Source organism: Hippopotamus amphibius, chromosome 4 (assembly GCF_030028045.1).
Source record: "Hippopotamus amphibius kiboko isolate mHipAmp2 chromosome 4, mHipAmp2.hap2, whole genome shotgun sequence".
In the NCBI taxonomy this organism is placed as follows: Eukaryota; Metazoa; Chordata; class Mammalia; order Artiodactyla; family Hippopotamidae; genus Hippopotamus; species Hippopotamus amphibius.
Genome location: NC_080189.1, coordinates 42385434 through 42411018, shown reverse-complemented (window position 1 = coordinate 42411018; position 25585 = coordinate 42385434). Strand labels below are relative to the sequence as shown.

At 36.7% G+C, this 25585-nt stretch overlaps 1 protein-coding gene across 4 annotated transcripts in view; it reads left to right on the top strand.

The window, feature by feature from the left end:
- ANLN (anillin, actin binding protein) overlaps nucleotides 1-22853 on the top strand; it is a 60136-nt gene extending 37283 nt beyond the window's left edge. For all 4 annotated transcript variants that reach the window (XM_057733129.1, XM_057733130.1, XM_057733127.1 and 1 more), the window contains 4 exons: nucleotides 11739-11825; nucleotides 15140-15247; nucleotides 18711-18883; nucleotides 21528-22853. In XM_057733129.1, coding sequence (XP_057589112.1) covers nucleotides 11739-11825; nucleotides 15140-15247; nucleotides 18711-18883; nucleotides 21528-21651 — 492 coding nt within the window. In that variant the 3' untranslated portion in view covers nucleotides 21652-22853. The remainder of the gene's footprint in view (nucleotides 1-11738; nucleotides 11826-15139; nucleotides 15248-18710; nucleotides 18884-21527) is intronic.
- Nucleotides 22854-25585: the final 2732 nt, after the last annotated feature.

Below are 25585 nucleotides of genomic sequence, written 5' to 3'. Positions count from 1 at the left end.
ACAATAGTTAGACCCTTGCAACAATATAATTCCATTTCTACCCCATTATATTTTACTACTACCCTTGTTATAAACCCCAATGCACTGTTATTTTTTAATCAATTTTTAAAAGAAATTAAAAAATATATTTTAAAGATGTCATTTATATTTATCAGTTCTTATGTTCTTCATTCCATCTTGTAGAGCCAGGCTTCCATCTGGAATATTGCCTTCTCAGGAAGAAGATTTTTTTGTTTGTTTGTTTGTTTTTTAATGTCTTGTAATATAGGTCTGTTAGAAATGAATTCTCTAATTTTTGCTTATCCAAAAATCTTTCTTTACATTGTCTTAATTTCTGAAGGATATTCTCCTTGGATATAGACTGCTAGGTTGGCAGGTTTTTTCTTTCACCCACCCCTTTATTTCATTCATTCATTTATTTATTTATTTATTTTTAAGCTCTTTTTTAGAATATAATTGCTTTATACTCTTGTATCCGTTTTTGAGGTACACCAAAGTGAATCAGCTGTATTTATACATATATCCCCATATCGCCTCCCTCCCTGTCCTGGCACTCTTAAAGCATCACCCATCATCAACTTGATCTCCCTTTGTTATATAGCAACTTCCCACTAGCTATCTGTTTTACATTTGGTAGTGTATCTATGTCTATGCTACTTTCTCACTTCGTCCCAGCTTCCCCTTCGCTCCCCGCCCCTCAGCCCCGTGTCCTCCAGTTCATTCTCTACATCTGCATCTTTATTCTTGCCCTGTCTTGGGTTCATCAGTACCGTTTTTTTAGATTCCATATATATGAGTTAGCATACAATATTTGTTTTTCTCTTTCTGGCTTACTTCACTTTGTATGACAGTCTCTAGGTCTATCCACCTCATTACATATAGTTCAATTTCATTCTTTTTTATGGCTGAGTAATATTCCATTGTATATATGTGCCACATCTTCTTTATCCATTCATCTGTTGATGGGCTTTTAGGTTGCTTCCATGTCCTGCCTATTGTAAATAGTGCTGCAATGAACATTATGGTACATGTTTCTTTTTAAATTATGTTTTCCTCTGGGTATATGCCCAGGAATGGGATTACTGGGTCGTATGGTAGTTCCATTTTTAGTTTTTTTTTTTTTTTTTTTTTGGGGGGGTACACCAGGTTCAATCCATTTTTAGTTTTTTAAGGAACCTCCAAACTGATTTCCATAGTGGCTATATCAACTTACATTCCCACCAGCAGTGCAGGAGAGTTCCCTTTTCTCCACACCCTCTCTAATATTTATTGTTTCTAGATTTTTTGATGATGGCTATTCTGACCTGTGTGAGGTGATACCTCATTGTGGCTTTGACTTGCATTTCTCTGATGATTAGTGATGTTGAGCATCTTTTCATGTGTTTGTTGACCATCTGTATGTCTTCTTTGGAGAAATGTCTCTTTAGTTCTTCTGCCCATTTGTGGATTGGGTTATTTGCTTTTTCGGTATTAAGCTGCATGAGCTGCTTGTATATTTTGGAGGGTAATCCTTTGTCCGTTGCTTCATTGACGAGTATTTTCTCCCATTCTGAGGGTTGTCTTTTTGTCTTGTTTATGGTTTCTTTCACTGTGCAAAACCTTTTAAGTTTCATGAGGTCCCATTTGTTTATTCTTGATTTTATTTCCATTATTCTAGGAGGTGGGTCAAAAAGGATCTTGCTTTGATGGATGTCACAGAGTGTTCTGCCTACATTTTCCTCTAGGAGTTTTATAGTGCCTGGCCTTCCATTTAGGTCTTTAATCCATTTTGAGTTTATTTTTGTGTACAGTGTTAGGAAGTGTTCTAATTGCATTCTTTTACATGTAGCTGTCCAATATTCCCAGCACCACTTATTGAAGAGGCTTTTTTCCATTGTATATTCTTGCCTCCTTTGTCAAAGAAAAAGTGCCCATATGTGCTTGGGTTTACCTTTGGGTTCTCTATTCTGTTCCATTGATCTACCTTTCTATTTTTGTGTCAGTCCATACTGTCTTGATCACTGTAGCCGTATAGTATAGTTTGAAGTCAGGAAGCCTAATTCCTCCAACTGCATCTTTCCTTCTTAAGATTGCTTTGGCTATTCAGCGTCTTTTGCGTTTCCATACAGATCGTAAGATTTCTTGTTCTAGTTCTGTGAAAAATGCCGTTGGTAATTTAATAGGGATTGCATTGAATCTGTAAATTGCTTTGGGTAGTATTGTCATTTTCACAATATTGATTCTTCCAATCCGAGAACATGGTATGTCCCTCCATCTGTTTGTATTATCTTTGATTTCTTTCGTCAGTGTCTTATAGTTTTCTGCATATAGGTCTTTTGTCTCCTTAGGCAGGTTTATTCCTAGGTATTTTTTTCTTTTTGTTGCAGTGGTAAATGGGAGAGTTTCCTTAATTTCTCTTTCTCCTCTTTCGTTGTTAGTGTATAGGAATGCAAGAGATTTCTGCGCATTAATTTTATATCCTGCTACTTTACTAAATTCATCGATTAATGTTAGCAGTTTTCTGGTAGAATCTTTAGGGTTTTCTATGTATAATATCATGTCATCTGCAAAGAGTGACAATTTTCCTTCTTTTCCATCAACACTAATTTGCCTAGGTGTGGTTTTCTTTGTCATATTGGGTAATTTCTTTATCATACTAGATTTCAATGAACTTTATGGAGCTGTAGTTCATGTATTTCATACTTTTGGCAAATGCTCAGAAATTATCTCATCAAATATTTCTTCTGCCCTGTTTTCTCTTCTTTCTAGGACTCCAGCTAAGTGTATGTTGGACTCTTGACTATGTTCCTACAGGTCTATGACACTCTTTTTAATTTAATTCTTTTTTCCTTTGTGTTCCATTTTGGATCATTTATAGTTACCAGCCTATGCGTTCATCTATCTTTTTTTCTAGTGTGCCCCAGTTTCCTGTAAAGCCCATCCAATGAATTATTCAATTTCAACTTTTTTTTTATTCTAAAATTTCCATTTGGATCTTTGTTAGGGCTTCCATTTCTCTGTTGAAATTCTCCCTCCTCTCACCCATTTCTATCTCTTCCTCTAAATTCTTGAATAAATTATAAATGTCTTTGTCTGTAATTCTGAAATCTAAATCATCTGTGGATCTGCTACTGACAGAATTTGTGTTGTTTTCTTTTGATTAAAGGTCACCTTTTCCTGCTTTTCATGTCTTGTAAAACTTTTAAACTGTAGGCTAGATGTTATTTTATAAAAGAGCAATAGAGACTGAAGTAGGTGGTAATAATACCCTCTTGTCTCTCAGACAGTATAATCAAAAGTTGAGCTGAGATAGGGCTTTAGTTAGTTGGGTTTAACTCATTTCAAATGCCTTGAGAGTGAAGTTAGGCCCCACCTTTCAGCAGAACTTTGAGATCTAAGTTCTGAAAGTCTGCAAGATTTCTTTTTGTTTTCCAGATCTGTCTCTGGCTTGTGGCATTAGCATTTACTCAGCAAAATTATGGGGAGTCGGGGAGATTGACAGGTAGGGAGGGGTATCTCTGCCCTTGGGCTCTTTGAGTTGCTCATCTAGGTAAACAGTCTTCACTCAGCTGTTAAAGGCTTAACTGGTTTTTCCTTTTCCCTGCAAAATTCATTGTCTTTGGCCAGTATGCTCCTCCGTCAGTCCTTGCTCCCAGGGAATAAAGTGGCCCCCCCTGATTTGGCTCACCCAGGAAGGGTACATTCTTTTTTTTTTTTTTTTTTCAAGGCTTGATTTATGACCAAAGTGTGATCTATCCTGGAGAATGTTCCATGTGCACTTGAGAAGAATGTGTAATCTGCTGTTTTTGGGTGTAAGGTCCTATAGATATCTATTAAATCCAGCTGATTTATTGCATCATTTAAAGCTTGTGTTTCCTTATTAATTTTCTGTCTGGATGATCTGTCCCTTGGTGTAACTGGGGTATTAAAGTCCCCCATTGTGATTGTGTTCCTGTCGATTTCCTCTTTCATAGTTGTTAGCATTTGCCTTATGTATTGAGGTGCTCCTTTATTGGGTGCATATATATTTATTTTTTTAAGAACTTTTATTGAGATGCAGTTAACAGACAATAAACAGCATATATTTAGAGTGTACAATTTGGTATCCCAGTCTCCCAATTCATTCCCCCCCAACCCTCTCTGCTTTCCCCACTTGGTGTCCATGTGTTTGTTCTCTATATCTGTGTCTCTATTTCTGCCTTGCATTTCCTCTTTCATAGTTGTTAGCATTTGCCTTATGTATTGAGGTGCTCCTATATTGGGTGCATATATATTTATTATTGTTATCTCCTCTTCTTGGATTGATCCCTTGATCTTTATGTAATATCCTTTCTTGTCTCTTGTAACATTTTTTATTTTAAAGTCTATTTTATCTGATATGAGTATCGCTACTCCAGCTTTCTTTTGATTTCCATTTGCATGAAATATCTTTTTCCATCCCCTCACTTTCAGTCTGTATGTGTGCCTAGGTCTGAAGTGGGTCTCTTGTAGACAGCATATATATGGGTCTTGTTTTTGTATCCATTCAGCCAGTCTGTGTCTTCTGGTTGATGCATTTAGTCCATTTACATTCAAGGTAATTATCAACATGTATGTTCCTATTACCATGTTCTTAATTGTTTTGTTTTTGTTTCTGTAGGTCCTTTTCTTCTCTTACATTTCCCACTTAGAGAAGTTCCTTTAGGATTTGTTGTAAGGCTGGTTTGGTGGTGCTGAATTCTCTTAGCTATTGCTTGTCTGTAAAGCTTTTGATTTCTCCATCAAATCTGAATGAGATCCTTGCTGGGTAGAGTACTCTTGGTTGTAGGTTCTTCCCTGTCATCACTTTAAATATATCATGCCACTCCCTTCTGTCTTGCAGAGTTTCTACTGAGAAATCAGCTGTTATTATGGGAGTTCCCTTGTATGTTATTTGTTGTTTTTCCCTTGTTGCTTTTAATAACATTTCTCTGTCTTTAATTTTTATCAGCTTGACTACTCTATGTCTTGGCATGTTTCTCCTTGGGTTTATCCTGCCTGGGACTCTCTGCACTTCCTGGACTTGGGTAGCTATTTCCTTTCCCATGTTAGGGAAGTTTTCAACTATAATCTCTTCCAGTATTTTCTCAGGTCCTTTCTCTCTCTTGTCTCCTTCTAGGACCCCTATAATGCGAATGTTGGCACGTTTAACATTGTCCCAGAGGTCTCTTAGGCTGTCTTCAGTTCTTTTCATTCTTTTTTCTTTATTCTTTTCTGCATCAGTGATTATCACCATTCTGTCTTCCAGGTCACTTATTTGCCCTTCTGCCTCCATTAATCTGCTATTGATTTCTTCTAGTGTATTTTTTTTAGTTTCAGTTATTGTGTTGCATATCTCTGTTTGTTTGTTCTTTAATTCTTCTAGGTCTTTGGTAAACTTTTCTATCTTTGCATCCAATCTTTTTTCAAAGTCCTGGATCATCTTTACTATCATTATTCTGAATTCTTTTTCTGGAAGAGTGCCTATCTCGTCTTCATTTAGTTGTTTTTCTGGTGTTTTATCTTGTCCCTTCATCTGGTACAAAGTCCTCTGCTTTTTCATTTTCTCTATCTTTCTGTGGCTGTGGTTTTCAGTTCCACAAGATGAAATACTGCTGATACTGCTTGATACTGCTGTCTGCCCTCTTGTGGAGGAAGCTATCTGGGAGCCTCCTGTGTGCTTCCTGATGGGAGGGACTGATGGTGGGTAGGGTTGGGTGGGCGGAGCTCAGTAAAGCTTTAATCTGTTTGTCTGCTAATGGGTAGGCCTGTGCTCACACCTTGTTGGTTGGTTGGCCTGAGACCACCTAGCACTGGAGCCCACAGGCTCTTTGGTGGGGCTAATGGCGGACTCTGGGAGGGATCACACCAATAAGCACTTCCCCAAACCCCTGCTGCCAGTGCCCCTGCCTCCTCAGTGAGCCACAGCTGCCCCCCACCTCTGCAGGCAACCCTCCAACAGCAGCAGGTGGGTCTGGTTCAGTCTCCTATGGGGTCACTGCTCCTTCCCCCTGGGTCCTGGTGAGCACATTTTTTTGTGTGCCCTCCAATAGTGGAGTCTCTGTTTCCACCAGTCCTGTGGAGGTCCTGCAATCAAATCCCACTGGCTTTCAGGGTCTGATTCTCTGGGGATTCCTCTTCGCGTTGCTGGACTCCCAGGTTGGGAAGCCTGACGTGGGGCTCAGAACCCTCACTTTAGTGGGTGGTCTTCTGCAGTATAACTGTTCTCCAGTTTGTGAGTCACCCACCCAGCATTTATGGAATTTGATTTTAATGCAATTGCGCCCCTCCTACCATCTCATTGTGGCTTCTCCTTTGTCTCTGGATGTGGGGTGTCTTTTTTTTGGTGAGTTCCGGTGTCTTTCTCTCAATGATTGTTCAGCAGTTAGTTGTAATTCCGGGCGCATATATATTTATAATTGTTATCTCTTCTTCTTGGATTGATCCCTCAATCTTTCTGTAGTGTCCTTTTTTGTCTCTTGTAACATTTTTTATTTTAAAGTCTATTTTATCTGATATGAGTATCGCTACTCCAGCTTTCTTTTGATTTCCATTTGCATGAAATATCTTTTTCCATCCCCTCACTTTCAGTCTGTATGTGTGCCTAGGTCTGAAGTGGGTCTCTTCGAGACAGCATATATATGGGTCTTGTTTTTGTATCCATTTAGCCAGTCTGTGTCTTCTGGTTGATGCATTTAGTCCATTTACATTCAAGGTAATTATCAACATGTATGTTCCTATTACCATGTTCTTAATTGTTTTGTTTTTGTTTCTGTAGGTCCTTTTCTTCTCTTACATTTCCCACTTAGAGAAGTTCCTTTAGCATTTGTTGTAGGGCTGGTTTGGTGGTGCTGAATTCTCTTAGCTGTTGCTTGTCTGTAAAGCTTTTGATTTTTCCATCAAATCTGAATGAGATCCTTGGTGGGTAGAATATTCTTGGTTGTAGGTTCTTCCCTGTCATCACTTTAAGTAGATCATGCCCCACCCTTCTGTCTTGCAGAGTTTCTACTGAGAAATCAGCTGTTATTATGGGAGTTCCCTTGTATGTTATTTGTTGTTTTTCCCTTGTTGCTTTTAATAACAATTCTCTGTCTTTAATTTTTGTCAATTTGACTACTCTATGTCTTGGCATGTTTCTCCTTGGGTTTATCCTGCCTGGGACTCTCTGCACTTCCTGGACTTGGGTAGCTATTTCCTTTCCCATGTTAGGGAAGTTTTCAACTATAATCTCTTCCAGTATTTTCTCAGGTCCTTTCTCTCTCTTGTCTCCTTCTGGGATCCCTATAATGAGAATGTTGGCACGTTTAACATTGTCCCAGAGGTCTCTTAGGCTGTCTTCAGTTCTTTTCATTCTTCTTTCTTTATTCTTTTCTGCATCAGTGATTATCACCATTCTGTCTTCCAGGTCACTTATTCGTCTTTCTTCCTCAGTTAATCTGCTATTAGTTCCTTCTAGTGTATTTTTCATTTCAGTTATTGTGTTGCATATCTCTGTTTGTTTGTTCTTTAATTCTCCTAGGTCTTTGGTAAATTTTTCTTGCAACTTTTTGATCTTTGCATCCAATCTTTTTTCAAAGTCCTGGATCATCTTCACCATCATTATTTTGAATTCTTTTCCCGGAAGATTGCCTATCTCCTCTTCATTTAGTTGTTTTTCTGGTGTTTTATCTTGTCCCTTCATTTGGTACAGAGTCTTTTGCCTTTTCATTTTCTCTATCTTTCTGTAGTTTTCAGTTCCACAAGATGAAATACTGCTGATACTGCTTGATTCTGCTGTCTGACCTCTTGTGGAGGAAGCTGTCTCAAGGGTACATTCTTCATTGGAATTTGGTCCATTAATTTTTTTTTTTGCTGTACAAGTTTTTGACAACTTTAAGGAAAATAAGATATTCTTAGTTTATCCATTGTTTTCTTATTGTTACAGTAGAAATAGTGGTCTTTTGTGACCTTTCACATCCTAATTGTAAGCGAGCTCTGAGCACCTAATGGAAGTAGAACTCCTTTCTGTGTATCCCCCTAACCAAGCACACTAGGGTATGTTTAATGGATAGAATTTGGATATACTTTTGTGTGTGTCTCTGTAGCTCGCAAATCAGCCATGGTTGGGAGTGAAGAGTCATTACATGACAGTAATTGTATCTGGTATGGATATAGGACATTCTAGACCTTCTTCATATTGAACTTAAATGTCTTTTTCAGATAGATTTCAACATTGACTTTCACTACTCGGTCTATGCTTGTGGCTTTCTACCCTCTCTGTAGTGCAGACTTGTGTTGGATACAGGGTCCCTAATTTTAGAACTCTGCCTGGAAGTGAAATGGTACAAGCATTTGATAAAAATTATCATCATGAAATGTATTAGCTCTATATTACATACATTATAGAGCAACTTTATTGTTATCTATGTATAACCTACTAGGTAATTATTACTCAGATAACTTTTGTTCTTTGGGGGTAAGTTTATATGTGTGTGTATATATGTGTGGTTGTATATGTATATGATGTGGCATGTATCAGTACTTCATTACTTTCTATGGCTGAATACTATTCTATTATGTTATATACTACAGTTTGTCCATTCATCTGTTGATGGACATTTGGTCTGTTTCTTTCTTGGCTATTGTGAATAATGCTGCTATGAACTGGTGTGTATGTACCTGTTTGAATACCTGTTTTCAGTCTTGGGGGTGTATATCTAGGAGAGGAATTGTGTTGTTATATGTTAATGCTGTCTAACTTTTTGAGGAACCACCAAACTGTTCCTCATAGTGCCTGAACCATTTGACATTCCTGCCAGTAATGTGGGTTCCAGTGTTTCCACATCCTTGCTAATGCTTGTTATTTTCCATATTTTTGATTATAGCCATCATAGTAGGTATGAAGTGATACCTCATTGTGGTTTCGATTTGCATTTCCCTAATGACTAATTTTTGGGGTTTTGGGTTTTTTGTTTGGTTGGTTTTTTTGTTTTTTGTTTTGGCTTAAACAAAAGAAGTTTATTTTTTTTACAGTTCTGGAGGCTAGAAGTCCAAGATCAAGGTGTTGGGAGGGTTGATTTTTTTTCTAAACCCTCTCCCCTTAGCTTGTAGACAGCTGTCTCAGGTATCTTCACATTGTCTTTTCTCTGTGTGTCCAAATCTTCTCTTTTTATAAGGACACAAGTCACATTGGACTAGGGCCCATCCTATTGAACTAATTTAACCTTAATCACTTCTTTAAAGACCCTGTCTCCAAATATTGTTGCATTCTGTGGTATGGGGAGTTAGAACGTCAACATTTGAATTTGGTAAGGGATGGGCAGGGGACACAATTCAGCCCTAACACGGTTTCAGCTATAGCATGAGTTTGGGGGTTATAAATGTTGGAAACATGCTTGTATCTAAGGAATAAGAAAAACTTTGTAGGTACAGAATGAGTCAACTTTAAAACAAGCAATAAAAAAAGTGCTTTCAATAACATATTGCTGGTTTTGTATTTAGCTTATGTTTATCTTGGTTCAAAGCAATGTGCTTCCAATAAAAGAATCAGATTCTTTTTACTCATTCCTCCTAAATGGTTCAGGACACAATGGCAGCCTGAGGTTTCCGTTGAAATCTTCATCCTTATCCTCATCTTCATGATCAGTGTCATCATTATTGTCAGGCTAACAGTTATTACCTGACAACTGTTGATGCTGAGCATCTTTCCATGTGTTTGTTGGCTATTTGTGCATCTTTGAAAAAACATCTGTTCAAGTCTTTTGCCAATTTTTAAGTTGGATTGTTTGGAATGTTTTGTCTTGTTATCACTGAGTTATAAGAGTTCTTAATGTATTCTAGATACTAAACCATTATTAGATATATGATTTACAAATGTTTTCTCCTGTTTTGTACATTGTCTTTTCATGTTCTTATGCTTTGATACACAGAAGTTTAAAATTTTTTATTGTGATAAATAATACATAACATGAGATCTACCCTCAACAAATTAACTGTACAATATTATTAACTATAAGCACAATGTTGTACAGCAGAGCTCTAGAGTTTTTTCATCTTGGATGACTGAAATTCTATACTCATTGAATAGCAACTCCCTTTTCCCCTCTCCTACCAGTCCCTGACAACCACCTTTCTTCTTTCTGCTTCTGTTGAGTTGGCTACTCTTGATACCACATACAGATGGAAGCATGTAGTATTTGTCCATTTGTGACTGGCTTATTTCACTTAGCATAATATCCTCAAGGTTCAAACATGTTGTAACACTTGGCAGGATTTCCTTTTTTATGGCTGAATAATATTCTATTGCTTGTGTGCACTACATCCTGTCACCCCCACTCCCACCGCCCCCCCCCGCCCCCAAACCCAACTCCACCTCCTTTTTTTCGATAGGAGTATTTGGGTATTATTTGACAAAACACCATTTTTTAAGCAAACACTTACTGAATCTCTGGATATGATTTGGCAATAGGATATGGAAACAAACATGAGAAAGACATGATAGTTGATCTCAAGGATCTGCTGTGCAGAGGTGTGGGGCTGTGGGTTATGGCGCATAAAAAAATATACATTGGGAGTTTCAGGGCCTAAGAGACAAACTTCAGACTCTGAGAACAGGATCTGGATGGCTTAGGGTGATTTTCATACACAGAAATGGGGAGAAAGGAGACTATACCCCATTTTCTTTGTTCAGCTGTTAATGGGCATTTAGATTATTTCCACCTCTTGGCTGTTATGAAGAATGTGGCAATGAAAATGGGAGTGCAAATATCCCTTTAAGATCCTGATTTTGGTTCTTTTGGATAAATTCCCAGAAGTGGGGTTGATTGATTATATGGTAATTCTACATGTATTTTTTGAGGAACCTCCATACTGAAAAGGTTTTCATTTTGATAAAGTTTAATTTAGCTCTTTTTTTTCTTTTGTTGCTCATGCTTTTAGTATTATATCTGAGAATCCATTGCCAAATCCATGGTCATTAAGATTACTCCTCTGTTTTCCTTCTAAGGGTTGTACAGTTTTAGCTCTCATATTTAGGTCACTGATCCATTTTGAGTTAATTTTTGTATGTGAGGTGAGGTAGGGATCCAACTTCACTGTTTTGCATGTGGCTCTCCAGTTTCCCCTGCACCATTTGTTGAAAATGTTGCCCTTTCCTCATTGAATAGTTTTGGTACCCTTATTGAAAATCAGTCTGGCATATATGTATAGGTTTATTTCTGGACTCTTAATTCTATTACTGTGGTCTATATGTCTATCCTTATGCCAGTACCACACTGTTCTGATTACTGTAGCTTTGAATTGGTTTGAAATTGGGAAGTCTGATTCTTTCAACTTTGTTTTTCTTTTTCAAGATTGTTTTGGTTATTTGGGGCTTCCAGCAATTCCATGTGAATTTGAGCATCAACTTTTCCATTCTGCGGTTCACTGTTCTTTATTGCTAAATAATATTATGTTGTATTAATATGCCAGTTGGTTTATTCCATCTTCTATCAAGTATATTCTGTTGATAGGGAATGAATAAACACATGTATTCTCTTCTTATAACTGTGTTTTCTTTATCACGTTACTTGGGACTTAGGGTTCTGTTTTTAATCAAACTCTACATTGAATGAATTTATTCTTCAAAAGCATTTGTTGCTAAGGAACCAGTGGCTTTTTGGCCACCTATTTTATATTCCAGCTTTAGAAAATACTGTGTTTTCGAGGCATAATATTTTCTATTCATGATTTATACATGTTTTATCAAGAAAAACTATTTTACAAATAATTTACTTTCTTCACAGGTACCCTTTCTATCTCCTTTGGAAGGTCATATTTATTTAAAAATAAAGTGTCAAGTGAATTCAAGTGTTGAAGAAAGAGGTTTTCTAGTAAGTTACATCACTGGATCTATATTTTCTTTTTTCCATTTTGTGAAGTGTAAACTTGGTTTCACATAGGAATGAAGGTCTGTGTGATTAAGTGCTAAGTTGATTCAGATTTGTTGCATGTCCACTATATGCCAATCACTGTGCTGGTGTTAGAATATAATAGCCCACAAAAAACAGTCCCTCCACTCAGAAACTTATAGTGTAATAGGGAGAAATACAAGTGAACAGTTAAGTACAATACAGTACTATTGTGGGAGAAAGCATAGAGTGCGTGGGTGTAGATTGGTAGGACACCAGGTCTTAGGTATGGGTGAGAAGGCTTAAAGAAAGCTGCTGGAAATAACTTGTAAATTGCTAGCTGAACAAGTTAGCCAGACAGAAGAGGGAGAAGTGCTCCAGATGAAGGGAAAAGCATGTACAATGGCCTGAAGGGCCCTTCCCTCTCTCTCCCCCACCAGAGAAAAAGATGATACATTTAGATAGTGGCAGGTATTTCAGGGTAGCTAGAGCTTAGAAGTCTGAGTGTGTGTGGAGGAGGGGCAGTAAGTGGAGTGACTGGGGAGGACGGTGTGGTTAGGGGAAATGGGACCAAGTGTTAGAGGACCTTTTAAAGACTTTCAACTTTATCCTAAAGTTGGTGGGGTACTCTTGAAGGATTTTTAAGCAGAGGACTAACATCAGATTTGGACTTTAGGAAATTCATTCTGACTAACATGTGGAAGTAGACTGGGGAGTGGTGGCCCTGAAGACTAGTGAGGAGACTGAGTTACTCCATGAGAGAGGGGATGGGGGCTGGCATTCAGGGTGGAGAGAAGCACCCATCGTGGAGAGGTGAAGGAGGAAGAAGGGCAGACCCTAGTGGTTTGGCAGGGGTGGAGAAGCAGAAGTAAGGATGTCACCCAGATCCCCGTCTTGCACAACTTGTTGGGTGGCAGTGATTCTGCTGAGATAAGGGACCTGGGGAAGGAGCAAGCATCCATATTTGGGGTGGAAAGTATTTTTCCCCCAAATTTTATTGTGGAAAATTCCAAACATACAGCCATGTTGATAGAATTTAACAATGAACGCCAGTATACCCAGCATCTAGATTTTGCCTTTAACATTTTTTACTGTACTTGCTTTATCATGTATCTACTACCTAGCTATTCTTCTAGCCAATCCTAAAAATATCATAATCTGGGCGGAAGAATTTCAAAGTATATTATTGATATTAGCATGTTCCCCTGAATCTTCAGTGTATATCCCCTGAGTTCTGACACAGGCATACATCTATGTAACCAAAATTTCTATTAAGATACATAATATTACCCCAGGAAGTTCCCTCATGCCCCTTGTCAGTCAGTCCCCACCCAAGGTAGGAAGTTTTAATGAGTTAAGTTTTAAACAACTTGAATTTTAGATGCCTAGAGACATGTTTCAAAGGTTGCGTTTGGAGCTCAAGATAGACATTTTAGATGAGATGACGGTTTGGAAATCTGCAGCAGAGAGATAGTCATCAAAGTGCAGGCTCAGTTGAATAACCAGAACTTTAACATTGAAGCCACAGATCTAGGAAGAGAAGCTCTCAAGGGAGACTACAGGGAGGACAGTGGGGAATTTAGTGTCGTGGTTGCCAAGGGAAAAGTCTGAAAGAGGGAGTGGTCAAGTTTGATAAGGATCTATTAGAGACTGTTGGACTTATTTATGAGGTGGTCATTCTGGTCTTGCTGAGAGCAGGAGCTAGATTGCAGATGGTTATAAAGGGAGTGGAGGGTGAAGGAATGGGAGTGCAGCAACTCTTTGAAACAAAGTTTGGCTGCAGAGGGGTGCAGAGAATGTGGTAATTACAGAGGCATGTAGGGTGAAAGAAGGATTTTGTTGACATTTTATTAAGTTTGGAGAGACTTGAGCATCTTTAAATTCAAATGGGTAACTTCTAATAGGGCCAAAGAGGGCAAAGTTAGAAGCAATGGGGAGCCTGCACTAGGGTTAAGGAATAACCCATGGAACAAGGTCATAAGAGTGGAAACAAATAAGACCCAAGCCACGGTTCATGATCTTGTACAGAATTATACTTTTTCCATTGTCAGAGGAAAAAAAGTATGTGTGTAGTACTGTGTACTTCTGTGTAGTATACACAGAAGATTGTGGGTGTGGTGCAAGAAGTAGAGAAAATCTAATAGCTTTGGTTTTCTTTGTGAAGCAAGAATTCGAACTATACAAAAGATACCGCAAATCAATTTGCAGTTGCTGACAAAGGGCACAGAAAGAAGAGCTAGATTGTATAGAAAGTCCAAGGAGCCAAGGTGACTGTAAATCAGACTTCATAGCTTTTTTCACATGTAAATCCAGCAGGTGGCACTAGATATTCTTAGAAAACTGTTTTTATAAATTTCTGACTTGAAGACAGTGTTTACTTACTGACCTTTTCCTTTAGTGTAAATATTTCCATATTTTACTGTAGATACCTTTAGCACCTGCTAGACTCTTATAACATTCATTTGCCTAAAATGTCTGACCTATTTAATTTTTGAGCTGGGCTCTTAACTACCTTAGAGTTAGATCTTTTCAGATTTACTCTGTCTTGAATCCAATAGCACATTCTTATCACGTCCGCACTTACAGAAATGTGGTAAAAGAAAGTTACTCAGGACTCCCCCAAATAACTTCTGCCCCCTGTCTAAGCAATGCCTTTTATTACTTCTAACCTCTATAAAAAACAGAGGTGGTAATTGAAATTAACGTTGCTTGGTTTAGTTGCTTGGTTTAGTTTTCCTTCCTGATGCGCCAATGACAACTGAAAGGAAGGAGACTACAACCATTCTAAAATGGTGCTAGTCTAGCTCTGCCAAGACTGATGAGCAGCAGGAAAAGTTCGTTCTGGTTTAGCTAGAAGTTTCCAGTTCTGCTTTGTGATTGTGTGTTGTCATTTTATTTCTTTGGCCTTCAGTCTCCCCAGCTATAAAAATAAAAAAGCTGTCCCCTTGTTATTTTTCTCTGATTATAGTATGGGGTAATGATAAATTGTATTATTTTTATCCATCAAATTTTTCCTTTTCAATTACCTTTATGATGTAAAAGGTGAACATAAACGCAAAAGGGAGCTGGTGAGTCCTTTGTGCTAACTTTGCGCTCGAGATTGAAATAACGAGATTCCTGACCTTGATAAAGAGTAGAATAAAAATAAATTTAAATACTTTAAAAAAAAAAGAAAAAGAAAATTGTGCAAGTAGATTTTGAAGTATGAAATATGTCAACATACTGAAGTTTAAGGTATAGAAAACATTTAATTGACCGTCAGGTTTCTAAAGTCAGTATTTCATCGACTTTTCCAGACCATATTTGAAGATGTTAGTGGTTTTGGTGCCTGGCATCGAAGATGGTGTGTTCTTTCTGGAAACTGTATCTCTTATTGGACTTATCCAGATGATGAGAAACGAAAGGTAATGTAATATTGATGGTCGGTGGTGAAAGCCCTGACTGACTTTCAGGTCATATTTCATGTAGGTGCTCCCTGTGGCCCCCATCAGACAACCAAATTCCCCATTGTGTATATTTACTAAGCCATTAAAAATATTCTTGTTGAAAGACGAGTGAGTGTGTGTATGAGTGTGTATTTGTGTAAAAATTTTATATCTTATACATTCCCTGTGATTTGACCACTCTTAAAAATACTTTAAGGCATGTATTTTTCTTTTTTTCCTGGAATGTTTCATAATATTTTTTAATTGACATTTTTAGTCAGAAATATGTTAAATTCACTTTATGTGTAATTAACAGTTGATTTACCTAAATCTGGGATAAAACAGAAATGGAAAACCACCATAGGAATATAGTGGTTTTGGTTTTGTTTCTAAAATTTGATAATAGAATTTTATGTAATACATTGCATCTTATTTTTAAAGAATTTGATGTTATTGGCCAAGTATGGTAATTTATTATCCAAAAACTGGGAAATAGAAATAAGCAGAATTATAAAGTAAAATCTATAACAAATAACTACTGTTCATATTTTGGTTGTGTATCCTTCTAAAGTTTTAAGTGAATAATATGTAATAATTGTATATCCATTTATGAATCTTTTTTAAACAGAAAGTATCATGTTTTTTATAACTTGATTTTTACTTGATTATATCCTGATATCTTTTCACATCAATAAAATGTATCTGTGATATTGCATTAGATAGCTATATATATTACATTGTAGCCATGTAAAATTTTATTTTAAAATTTATTGTGAAATATTTAGAACATTCAAAAAGACATTAAAGAAAAAGGTAATTTCCATCCACTTCTGTGTTATCAATCCAGTTAAAGTTCCTCATGTAATTTTCTCTCCCTCATAGAGATAACTCCTATCCGGAAATTATTTTGTTCATATGTATTTCTTTAAATTTTTATTATATATTATATATAAGCAGTATATTATTGCAGTTGCATATTTTGAAGCAATATTCAAATAGTATCATACTGTATATACTATTCTGTAACTTGCATGTTTGGAGTTAACATGATTTGTGAAATTATCTAGGCTGGTGTGTGTGGTAGCTCTAGTTTGTAGAGCTCTAGCCACCTTTCCTTATACTAAAGTATTTTATTAATGTATCACAATTTATCCACTTCTCCTATTTATGGACACTTAGATTATTTCCAAATTGTGACTGTTATAAACAGCTCTGCTATGACATAGCTACACGGATCAGAATTTCTTGAGTTTGTATCTAGTAGCAGATTTGCTGTTTTGTAGGGTTTTGCACATCTTCAGTTTAGCTAGATTTTGTCCAGTGATTCTTGAAATTTATTGTACCATGTTCCATTCCCATCAGGAGTAGGAGTATAGGAGCATTCTCAGTGTTCCACATCCCACCAACACTTGATATGTCAGCATTTTAAACTCTTGTCAGTGTGAGGGGTGTGAAATGTTCTTTCACTGTGTTTTTATTTTGATTTTCCTTGCTTAAGCATTAAGAATAAGTATGTTTTCTTATGTGTTTTGGCAGTTTATTTCCCTAGTCTTTTGCTTGTCATGTTTCAATTTATCTTTATAGTATCTTTTCATAAACAGAATTTTTTTAATGCTAAGATAAATCTGTCAATTTATTGCTTTATTGTTTGCTTTTTTGAGTCTTAGTTAAGAAAACCATCTCTATAATTATAATGATATTCTCCTGTATCTCCTTATAACTTCTAAAAATTATAAAGATTTATATTTCACATTTAATTTACCTAGAATTAATTTTCCCCCCCAATCTGGAAACCCAATTGTACCAGCACCATTGGATGATCCATTCTTTCCCCACTGATTCACGTGCTGTTTCTAGCTTGTATCAAGCGATCGTTATATATGTAGGCCTATATTTAGGCTTTCTATTCTGTTTCCTTTGGTCTGTATCCTTCAGTCTCAATTACCATAGCTTTAAAATAAATCTTAGTGTCTGGTAAGGTAAGTCTCCTAACTTGTACTTTTATTTGATAATGTATTATTTACTCTTGCCCTTCTTTTTACACACACGCACACGGAAAAATATGTACCTATATATTTAACTTTTTATAGTTGAAAATGTTCAAATGTACACAAAACAGAGGGAAATATATTGAAATCCTGGCTTCAATAATTATTTTCATGTTTCTTTATCTCTCCACAGCACACACAGTTTTTTGTTCTTGTTGGTTTGCTGAGGTATTTTAAGGCAAATATCACACTTCATATTATATCATTTAACCTGTATGAGTCAAGGCTACCGGTTCCTAACATTGGTTAAGGAATGTTAACATCCCCAAGGAAGCCAGATTTCACTCTGACTTATTTTGCCCTCTCTTGCCCTCATTGCTTTTGGTCTTTGAATGTTGCTTTTACTTTCTCGTGAGTTCAGTTATCTAGCATTTGGGGGGTCATGGGAGGACTTTCAGACTATTTAGTCTGCCATACTTGCTGCAGACATAATGTTATTATTTGTTTAAATAGTCCCCTATTACTGTCATTTAATTTGTATCAATCTTTTCACTTTTATGAAAAAACAGTAACTACACCTATATAAACATCTTTGTGTACCTATATATTTACTTAGGATAAATTTCTTTTAGGTGAACTTGTAGGATCAGGATATGCCCATTTGGAATGTTTTTGATTGCTGTTATCAAATTGTCTACCAGTAGTAGACTGTTTTTTGCTTTCACCAGCAATGTATGAGAGTTTCTGTTACCCCCCCGCCCAACCAGTCAACATAGGTTATTACCATTCTTTCCAGACTTGACCAATCTAATGTTTAAAAATGGTATGTTTCATTCTAATTTCTTTTTAAAATTACTAATACAGTGAACACTTCTATTGGCTGTTTCTAAATTGTGCCCCATACTTGTACCTTTTCCTATTTTTCAGGACCATTTAGTATCATGAATTTTTATCTTTGACTGTCATACCTTAGAAATGACATGGCTTCCGACAATCCAAAGCAATAGTTTAGCCTGGTCTTTTACAAAATATTTACAGATGAAATACAATGTCTAAGTTTCTGTTTATAGAAAGGGAGGAAGTAGTGGTCTATATACGAAAGGTGATTGAATTTGTTCCTAATTGTTAGAGCTGATTAATGGGTACATAGAAGTTCATTATGCCATTCTTTTTGTTTTGGATCTGTTTCAAGTTTTCCATAACAAGAGTTTGTTTTTTAAGTTGGCTTAGAGCTCCAGTTGACATTTTTGGTTTCTATTTTTATGTCCAGCAGGAAACAATAATAAATATTAAATATGTTTCTCTAAACTCAGTGTAATTAAATTTTAACTTTTAAATTAATGGCTTTTTAATTTTAAGTTTGTATCAACTTGAATACTGCTCAGTGCTTACTGACTTAACTGGTCTTGTTTATTTTCTGCTAATCATGTTTTCTTTTTAATTTGATTTTAAAGAATCCCATAGGAAGATTAAATTTGGCCAATTGTACCAGTCGGCAGATAGAACCAGCCAACAGAGAATTTTGTGCAAGACGTCACACTTTTGAATTAATTACCGTCCGACCACAAAGAGAAGATGACCGAGAGACTCTGGTCAGCCAATGCAGGGATACACTGTGTGTCACCAAGTATGTATTGGGCTATAAATATTTCTATCAACTAAGTAATTGATTGCCCGCTATGTTCTTACCACTGTAAGAAATATCAGAGATGATTGTTGTCTTTGAAGAGGGTACAGTCTTTTTTTTTTAATTTATTTTAATTTATTTTTTATTGGCTGTGTTGGGTCTTTGTTGCTGCACGCAGAGTTTTTTTTTCCCTCTGGTTGTGGTGAGCAGGGGCTACTCTTCATTGTGGTGTGTGGGCTTCTTGTGGTGGCTTCTCTTGTGGAGCATAGGCTCTAGGTGCATGGGCTTCAGTAGTTGCAGCATGTGGGCTCAGTAGTTGTGGCTCACAGGCTCTAGAGCATAGGCTCAGTATTTGTGGTGCGTGGGCTTAGTTGCTCTGTGGCATGTGGGATCTTCCTGGACCAGGGCTCAAACCTGTGTCCCCTGCATTGGCAGGCAGATTCTTAACCACTGCCCTACCAGGGAAGTCTCAAAGAGGGTACAGTCTTAGTGAGAAAACAGAACACACACACTTCAGTAAGAGAGTAATCTAATAGCTAAGTTAATATAGTTAAGAAAAACACAGAATTCAAGTTATATCTTAGTTTATCATGTTTTCTAGTATACTCACAGTATAGCCGTTTGCAAGGCAGTTAGTTAATATTCTTTGGATTAAATATGAAGATTTCGTGTGTAATTGAGAAGTCAAATGTTATTTATTAAAGAGACTTGACACATCCCTTCCTGTCCATTCCCAAAATACCCTTGATTAATCAGGTGACTTACAAAACAATTTTATTCTACTCTGCAAATTTCTGGTTGGAGATTAACAGTGGGAGTGTCACTTTTTGTTAACCCTAAGCTTATTCTAAGAGGCTAAGATTCTCTTGCTTGGATGCCCAAGAGAAGCTTGCAGGCCAACTTCAACTTACGAAATTGTGATTAGGGACAAAAGTTAGAATACGACAAAATCTCTGTTTTAGACAGAACAGGAGAGGCAAATTGGATTTATAGTCACTTTCTTTAGTAGCTATCCTGTCCGTGGTCGCTGTCAGTGAGGGAACCAACCAAAACTGAGTCCCCAAGTACTTCCTGACCACAATGGCCCTTTTTAAACATTACTCACATTTTTCATATAATCTTATCTTTTACATAAACCCTCCAGACTTCAGTGTTCTCCTATAGTAGAAAGAGTTATATCACATATTGCTCTATAGTTCACTTGCATGCAGTTTTTCTCATTATGACATTATCATAATTTGAGTGGACACTTTATCCAAGCATTTGAGAGAGGCCCATTCCCAATTCAGTCTTGGCTGACTCTTTAGCTTTGCTTCTTAAAACTTATTTCACTTTTTGATCACATATTTTGCAGAGTATATGTGTTTTATAGTTCTGCATTCTCCCTTGCCATATTTATATGCTTATCCCCAGGGCCTTTTTGACCTATGCCTTTTATCTAAATTTAATGCATCTCATTTTTATTTCTACTAACTAACCTTGCTATCTTTCCCTCCTTCAATACAAAATATTTATCATCTGGTCAGTATTGCCTACTTTGAAATATAGATTACACATTTGAATTAGAAATGCTTCATCACATGGGGAGGCAGTATTATACAGTTGAACTTTGAAGTCAGCAGACCTAAGTTTGAGTCCTGACTCAGTGACTTACCAAATGTGACCATGGCAAGTTACTTAACTTTGCTGGCCCTCTGAAATCTCCTGTGTCAGAAGAGAAGAGTAAAGTCCACAGAGTGACAGTAGAGGTTAATGAGTAGACACACTTAGCATGGTGTCATGCATACGGAATGAGCTCAACGAATGGTCACTGTCATTATTGTAAGTGTCGTGTTCTCTCTGTTGACTAATAGATGATCAACTCACTGCTTATTCACGCTTATACCATTTCTAGTACCAATGGGGAGAAATTATAGAGATGTAGAATGAGTACAATACAACATCCTTCTAACACCTGGCTGTCCTCTAGAAGAATGGTCTGGCTTGTGAGTTAGGGAGTTCCCCTTTCCCCGACTCTTGCCTGCCCCATCAACTAGTTATTCAACTTGTAGCTAAATATGGATGCAAAGACAAAATTCCTGATGTGAACAAAGAGATTAGGACAGACAGAGTCTTGGGATCTGCAGATCATTTATAGTAAATACTATGCTCTGCTAACACAGTGGGACAAAAATAATGGGAGACAGTACAAGATAGCATTATCTGTAAGGCCAGGTGAAGGTCCATGCATCTGTGATTCTGGCTCTTGGGGAGCCTGAGTCTGAGGGATCTGGGGGGCTCCCGTTTTCAGGCCTGTGGTGCACTTGCCTTTCTAGGAAGTGACCCACACTTGGTGGCTGTCTTGCAGCACCAAATTGCCCAGTCAGTTCACCTGTACAAGATTAGTTACTGTCTTTGGTGTGAAACTCCATCATTTCCCAAATGTAATCAGTGTGTGTTATGGTTCAGCTAACCAACCTATAAGACAATTTTCCTTCATTGTAATTGGAGAAGCACTTTACTATGGGTTTCTTGATTTAGCATCCATTAAAAGATGGTGAAGAGTTACTTCTTTTACTGTTTAGGCTTTTTTCTCCCCCTAGCAAGAGTACTTGGAGATACAGAATGAGGGAAAGGATCCTGATCTTTTTGTTTGTTCCTGTAGGAACTGGCTGTCTGCAGATACCAAGGAAGAGCGGGATCTCTGGATGCAAAAACTCAATCAAGTTCTTGTTGATATTCGCCTCTGGCAACCTGATGCTTGCTATAAACCTATCGGAAAGCCTTAAACTGTGGGACATTTCCATGTCATATAGAGGTTTTCTGACCTATGCCATAAATGTATCTTAAGAGCATCAGTTTTGCTGGTTGCATTTTATGCTTTAAATACAAAAGGGTATGTGCCAATATTCATTCACTACATATTATGCAGTATTTATATGTTTTGTATGTAAAACTTCACCTGATTTCTCTTCTGTTATTATAAATGATTGGAAGAAAAAATTTATTATCGTTGATTTTGCTAAATTTTAATTTAAAAGCCTCATGTTCCTAGAAAATTATTCATGATAAAATATTTTAAGTAAGGAATTTTGAGTTGTCATCTTGGGGCTGAAGGTCTCAAAGTAGAAAGGTCTTCCATGGTTGGAGACAGAAACCTCCAACTTGATCATTCTTTCTCTAACTTCAGTATTTTTTTCTAAAGGTTGTGGTCATTTATTGATCGTGATATACCTTGTTAATAGAGTACTGAAAAAAATTCTAAGGGACTTTTCAGAAACATTTAGTAATGGAGGTAAGAATTTTTTCAAAATAGCAAATGTTATTAGTTTGAAGCTTAAGGCTGCCTTCAAATAAGAGATATGGATATAGGGGATATTGTGTGAGATTTGGGGGTTAAATGTTTTATTTAGAAGACTTAATAATCACATGGTTTACATTTACTCAGTTACTATAAATGCTGTGTGGTGCACATTTTCATGGAATACAGGCTTTTAAAAATAACTATTTTTGCTATATAGCTTACCGACTCTTCAAATATACTTGGCAAATTAGTTCTTTCTGCTCCTGTAACAAGAACAAATGTAAATTGAAGAATCTTTATATAAGAAAAGTAAACTTTACCAAGCCGCTATGGACTAATACTTTGCTTGCCTAAATTCTGTCTTTTTTTTTTTCTTCCACATCCATGTATGACGGTGTCTAGAAACCCATTATGAAAATCACTTGAAAAGCTGTTAAGTCATGTATTACTTTTAAAAGCCTAATGCCTTTTTTTAAATTATAAAATATTGTAAATGTAAAGCATGGTCTCCACTTTAAGTACACGTTCAATTTCTTCTCTGAATTCTTAAAATTATTGATGGTCTCATTTATAAACACTAAATTCTGTCACCTCCTGTCATTTTATTTTTTATTCATTCAAATGTTTTTTCTTATGTATATTATAAAAATATATTTTATGGTCTACCTAAATAAATACTTGCAAATGGCTTAAGGAATCAGCTGTTTAAGAAATACTATTAAATGTGCAATGCGGCTGCTCTGCACCCTAGGCTGCGAGCTTCTTGAAGGGATTGTACTGACTTCGTGAGGGTATTTCATTCCTCTTTTTACCTCTAGCCCAGTGCGCAGTTCATTGTGTGTTCTTAGAGTCACTGTTGAATGAGGACGTGGATGAAGGATCCGTTTCTCAGGTATTTCAGTAGAATATGGTACTTGGGCACACATTTGAGGAGATGGAGGATGATTCCCAAGTGCTCAGCAGAGACTGAGCAGATAAGTAACATCACCAGCTGAAACAGGGTATAGGTTTGGTGGGATTGATGACAGGGTCCCTTTTATTTATTTGTAGATTTGTGCTTATTTTTGAATAGGCATTATATGTTGTTATACAAAATTCAGAAGACACAAGTTAAAGTGAAAAGTATGTCTTTTGCTCTTGTCACAACCACTTTTGCCAGTTTTGCAGTGTCCTCCTAGAGAGATTCTGTGCATATTACATCAACATATTTCTATTCTTTTGTTCATTAAAAATATTCCATAGTTTGTTGTAAGTTAAAGGAAAAAAGCACAACAGTATTCCTTAGCAAATATTATATCTTAGTATATGTATAGAGGGTATATAAATTTTAGTTTTAGAAGAAATTTAAGGTGATTGTGGAACTTATGTTAGAAATACCTCATAAAAAGGAACCCTCTTACACCATTGGTGGGAATGTAAATTGATACAGCCACTATGGAGAACAGTATGGAGGTTCCTTAAAAAACTAAAAATAGAACTACCATATGACCCAGTAATCTCACTCCTGGGCATATACCCAGAGAAAACCATAATTCAAAAAGATACATGCACTGCAGTGTTCATTGCAGCACTATTTACAATAGTCAGGACATGGAAGCAACCTAAATGTCTATCAACAGAGGAATGGATAAAGAAGGTGTGATACACACACACACACACACACAATGGAATATTACTCCACCATAAAAAGGAATGAAATTGTGCCATTTGCAGAGACATGGATGGACCTAGAGACTGTCATACTGAGTGAAGTAAGTCAAAGAGAAAAACAAATATCATATAATATGGCTTATATGTGGAATCTAGAAAAATGATACAGATTAACTTATTTGCAAAGCAGAAATAGAGACACGGGTGTAGAGAACAAATATACGGATACCAAGGGGGGATGGGGAGTGGGATTAATTGGGAGATTGGGATTGACATATATACACTATTGATTCTATGTATAAAATAGATAACTAATGAGAACCTGCTGTATAGCACAGGAAACTCAGTGCTCTGTGGTGACCTAAGTGGGAAGGAAATCCAAAAAAGAGGGGATATATGTATATGTAGAACTCATTCACTTTGCTGTACAGTGGAAACTAACACAACGTAAAACAACTATACTCCAATAAAAATTAAAAAAAAAGAAAAATATCTCATAAGCAGTGGGAAATACTGCTCTGAGAATTTCAGTATCCTCTGCCTAGGGGGATTTTTGAAACCATTGGAGTCGATAAAATCATCCAGGGAGCATGATGTGGAAAGGGAAGCAAGAACAAAAAGAACATGATCTTTAGCGGAAAAGTGAAGAAGGAGTGGCTGATGATTTCCTTCCATGAGAGAAATACAAGAACAATGTCTGCTGAGACCAAAAAAAAGGATCTTAAGATTTGACCACAAAATCAAAACATGGGTTAAAAAAACAACTGAAATTTGGAGTGGTCAATTTGATAAAATGGTTCAGATGAAAAAAGGTTACACAGAGGAAAAGAATGACAGAGTTGACTACATAAAAAATTTCCTTCCTATCAAATTTAAACAAAGTTCAAGCGAGGTTAAAACATAAGTCCTAGACTAGGAAATAATATTCACAACATATTTAATAATCAAAGAATTAATACACAAAATATATAAACAGCTCCTTTGACTGGCTATCATCATTTGAGCATTTACTATATACCAGGTGATATTCTTGGTATTTTGCATGCATTAGCTCATATAATCTTCACATGACCTTATGAAATAGGCATCAAATGAGGAAACTAGAACTTAAGTAACTTTTCTAAGGCAGCATGCTTGTTAGCAGATGGGAGACCAGGATTTGAACCTGGAATCCACATACTTTATACTACGTGGATGTTTCTCAAATTAATAAAAGGAAAATTTAACTTTTAAAAAAGAGGGGCAAATAATACTAGTAGGAAATGCACACACACATATATGCAAATCTGAAGAACCAACAAATGTAAAAATGATATTAATAAACAAAAATACAAATTTAAATGGCAGTGGGTTATTGGCCCTTGAGTTGTTGGAACTAGTCAGTGTTGCTGAGAAACCCATATTCTTGGGTGAGAATAGAAACTGCTACAGCCTTCTTGGATGGCAACTTGGTAACCTCCAGTAATCTCTGTGCTAACACACAGGATCAGATGGTCAAATCAGGCTTGCAGCTATCAGAGATTTTATCCATATAGATCTTTACTCATAATTTCAATAACATAGCAATCAAGGCACTGGCTAAGCAGGAAGTCTGCGAACTCCTGCATACCTCCTGGATCTTTTATTCCTACTTTGGACGAGTAATAGGTAAGATCTCATGTGAGGTTTGTGGGACATCTCACAAAGCAGGGAGCCTGGAGGTGAGGCAACATTGCCATTTTGTATCCTATGTAGTTATATAACTTGTGTGACATTCTCCGTTCTCTGGA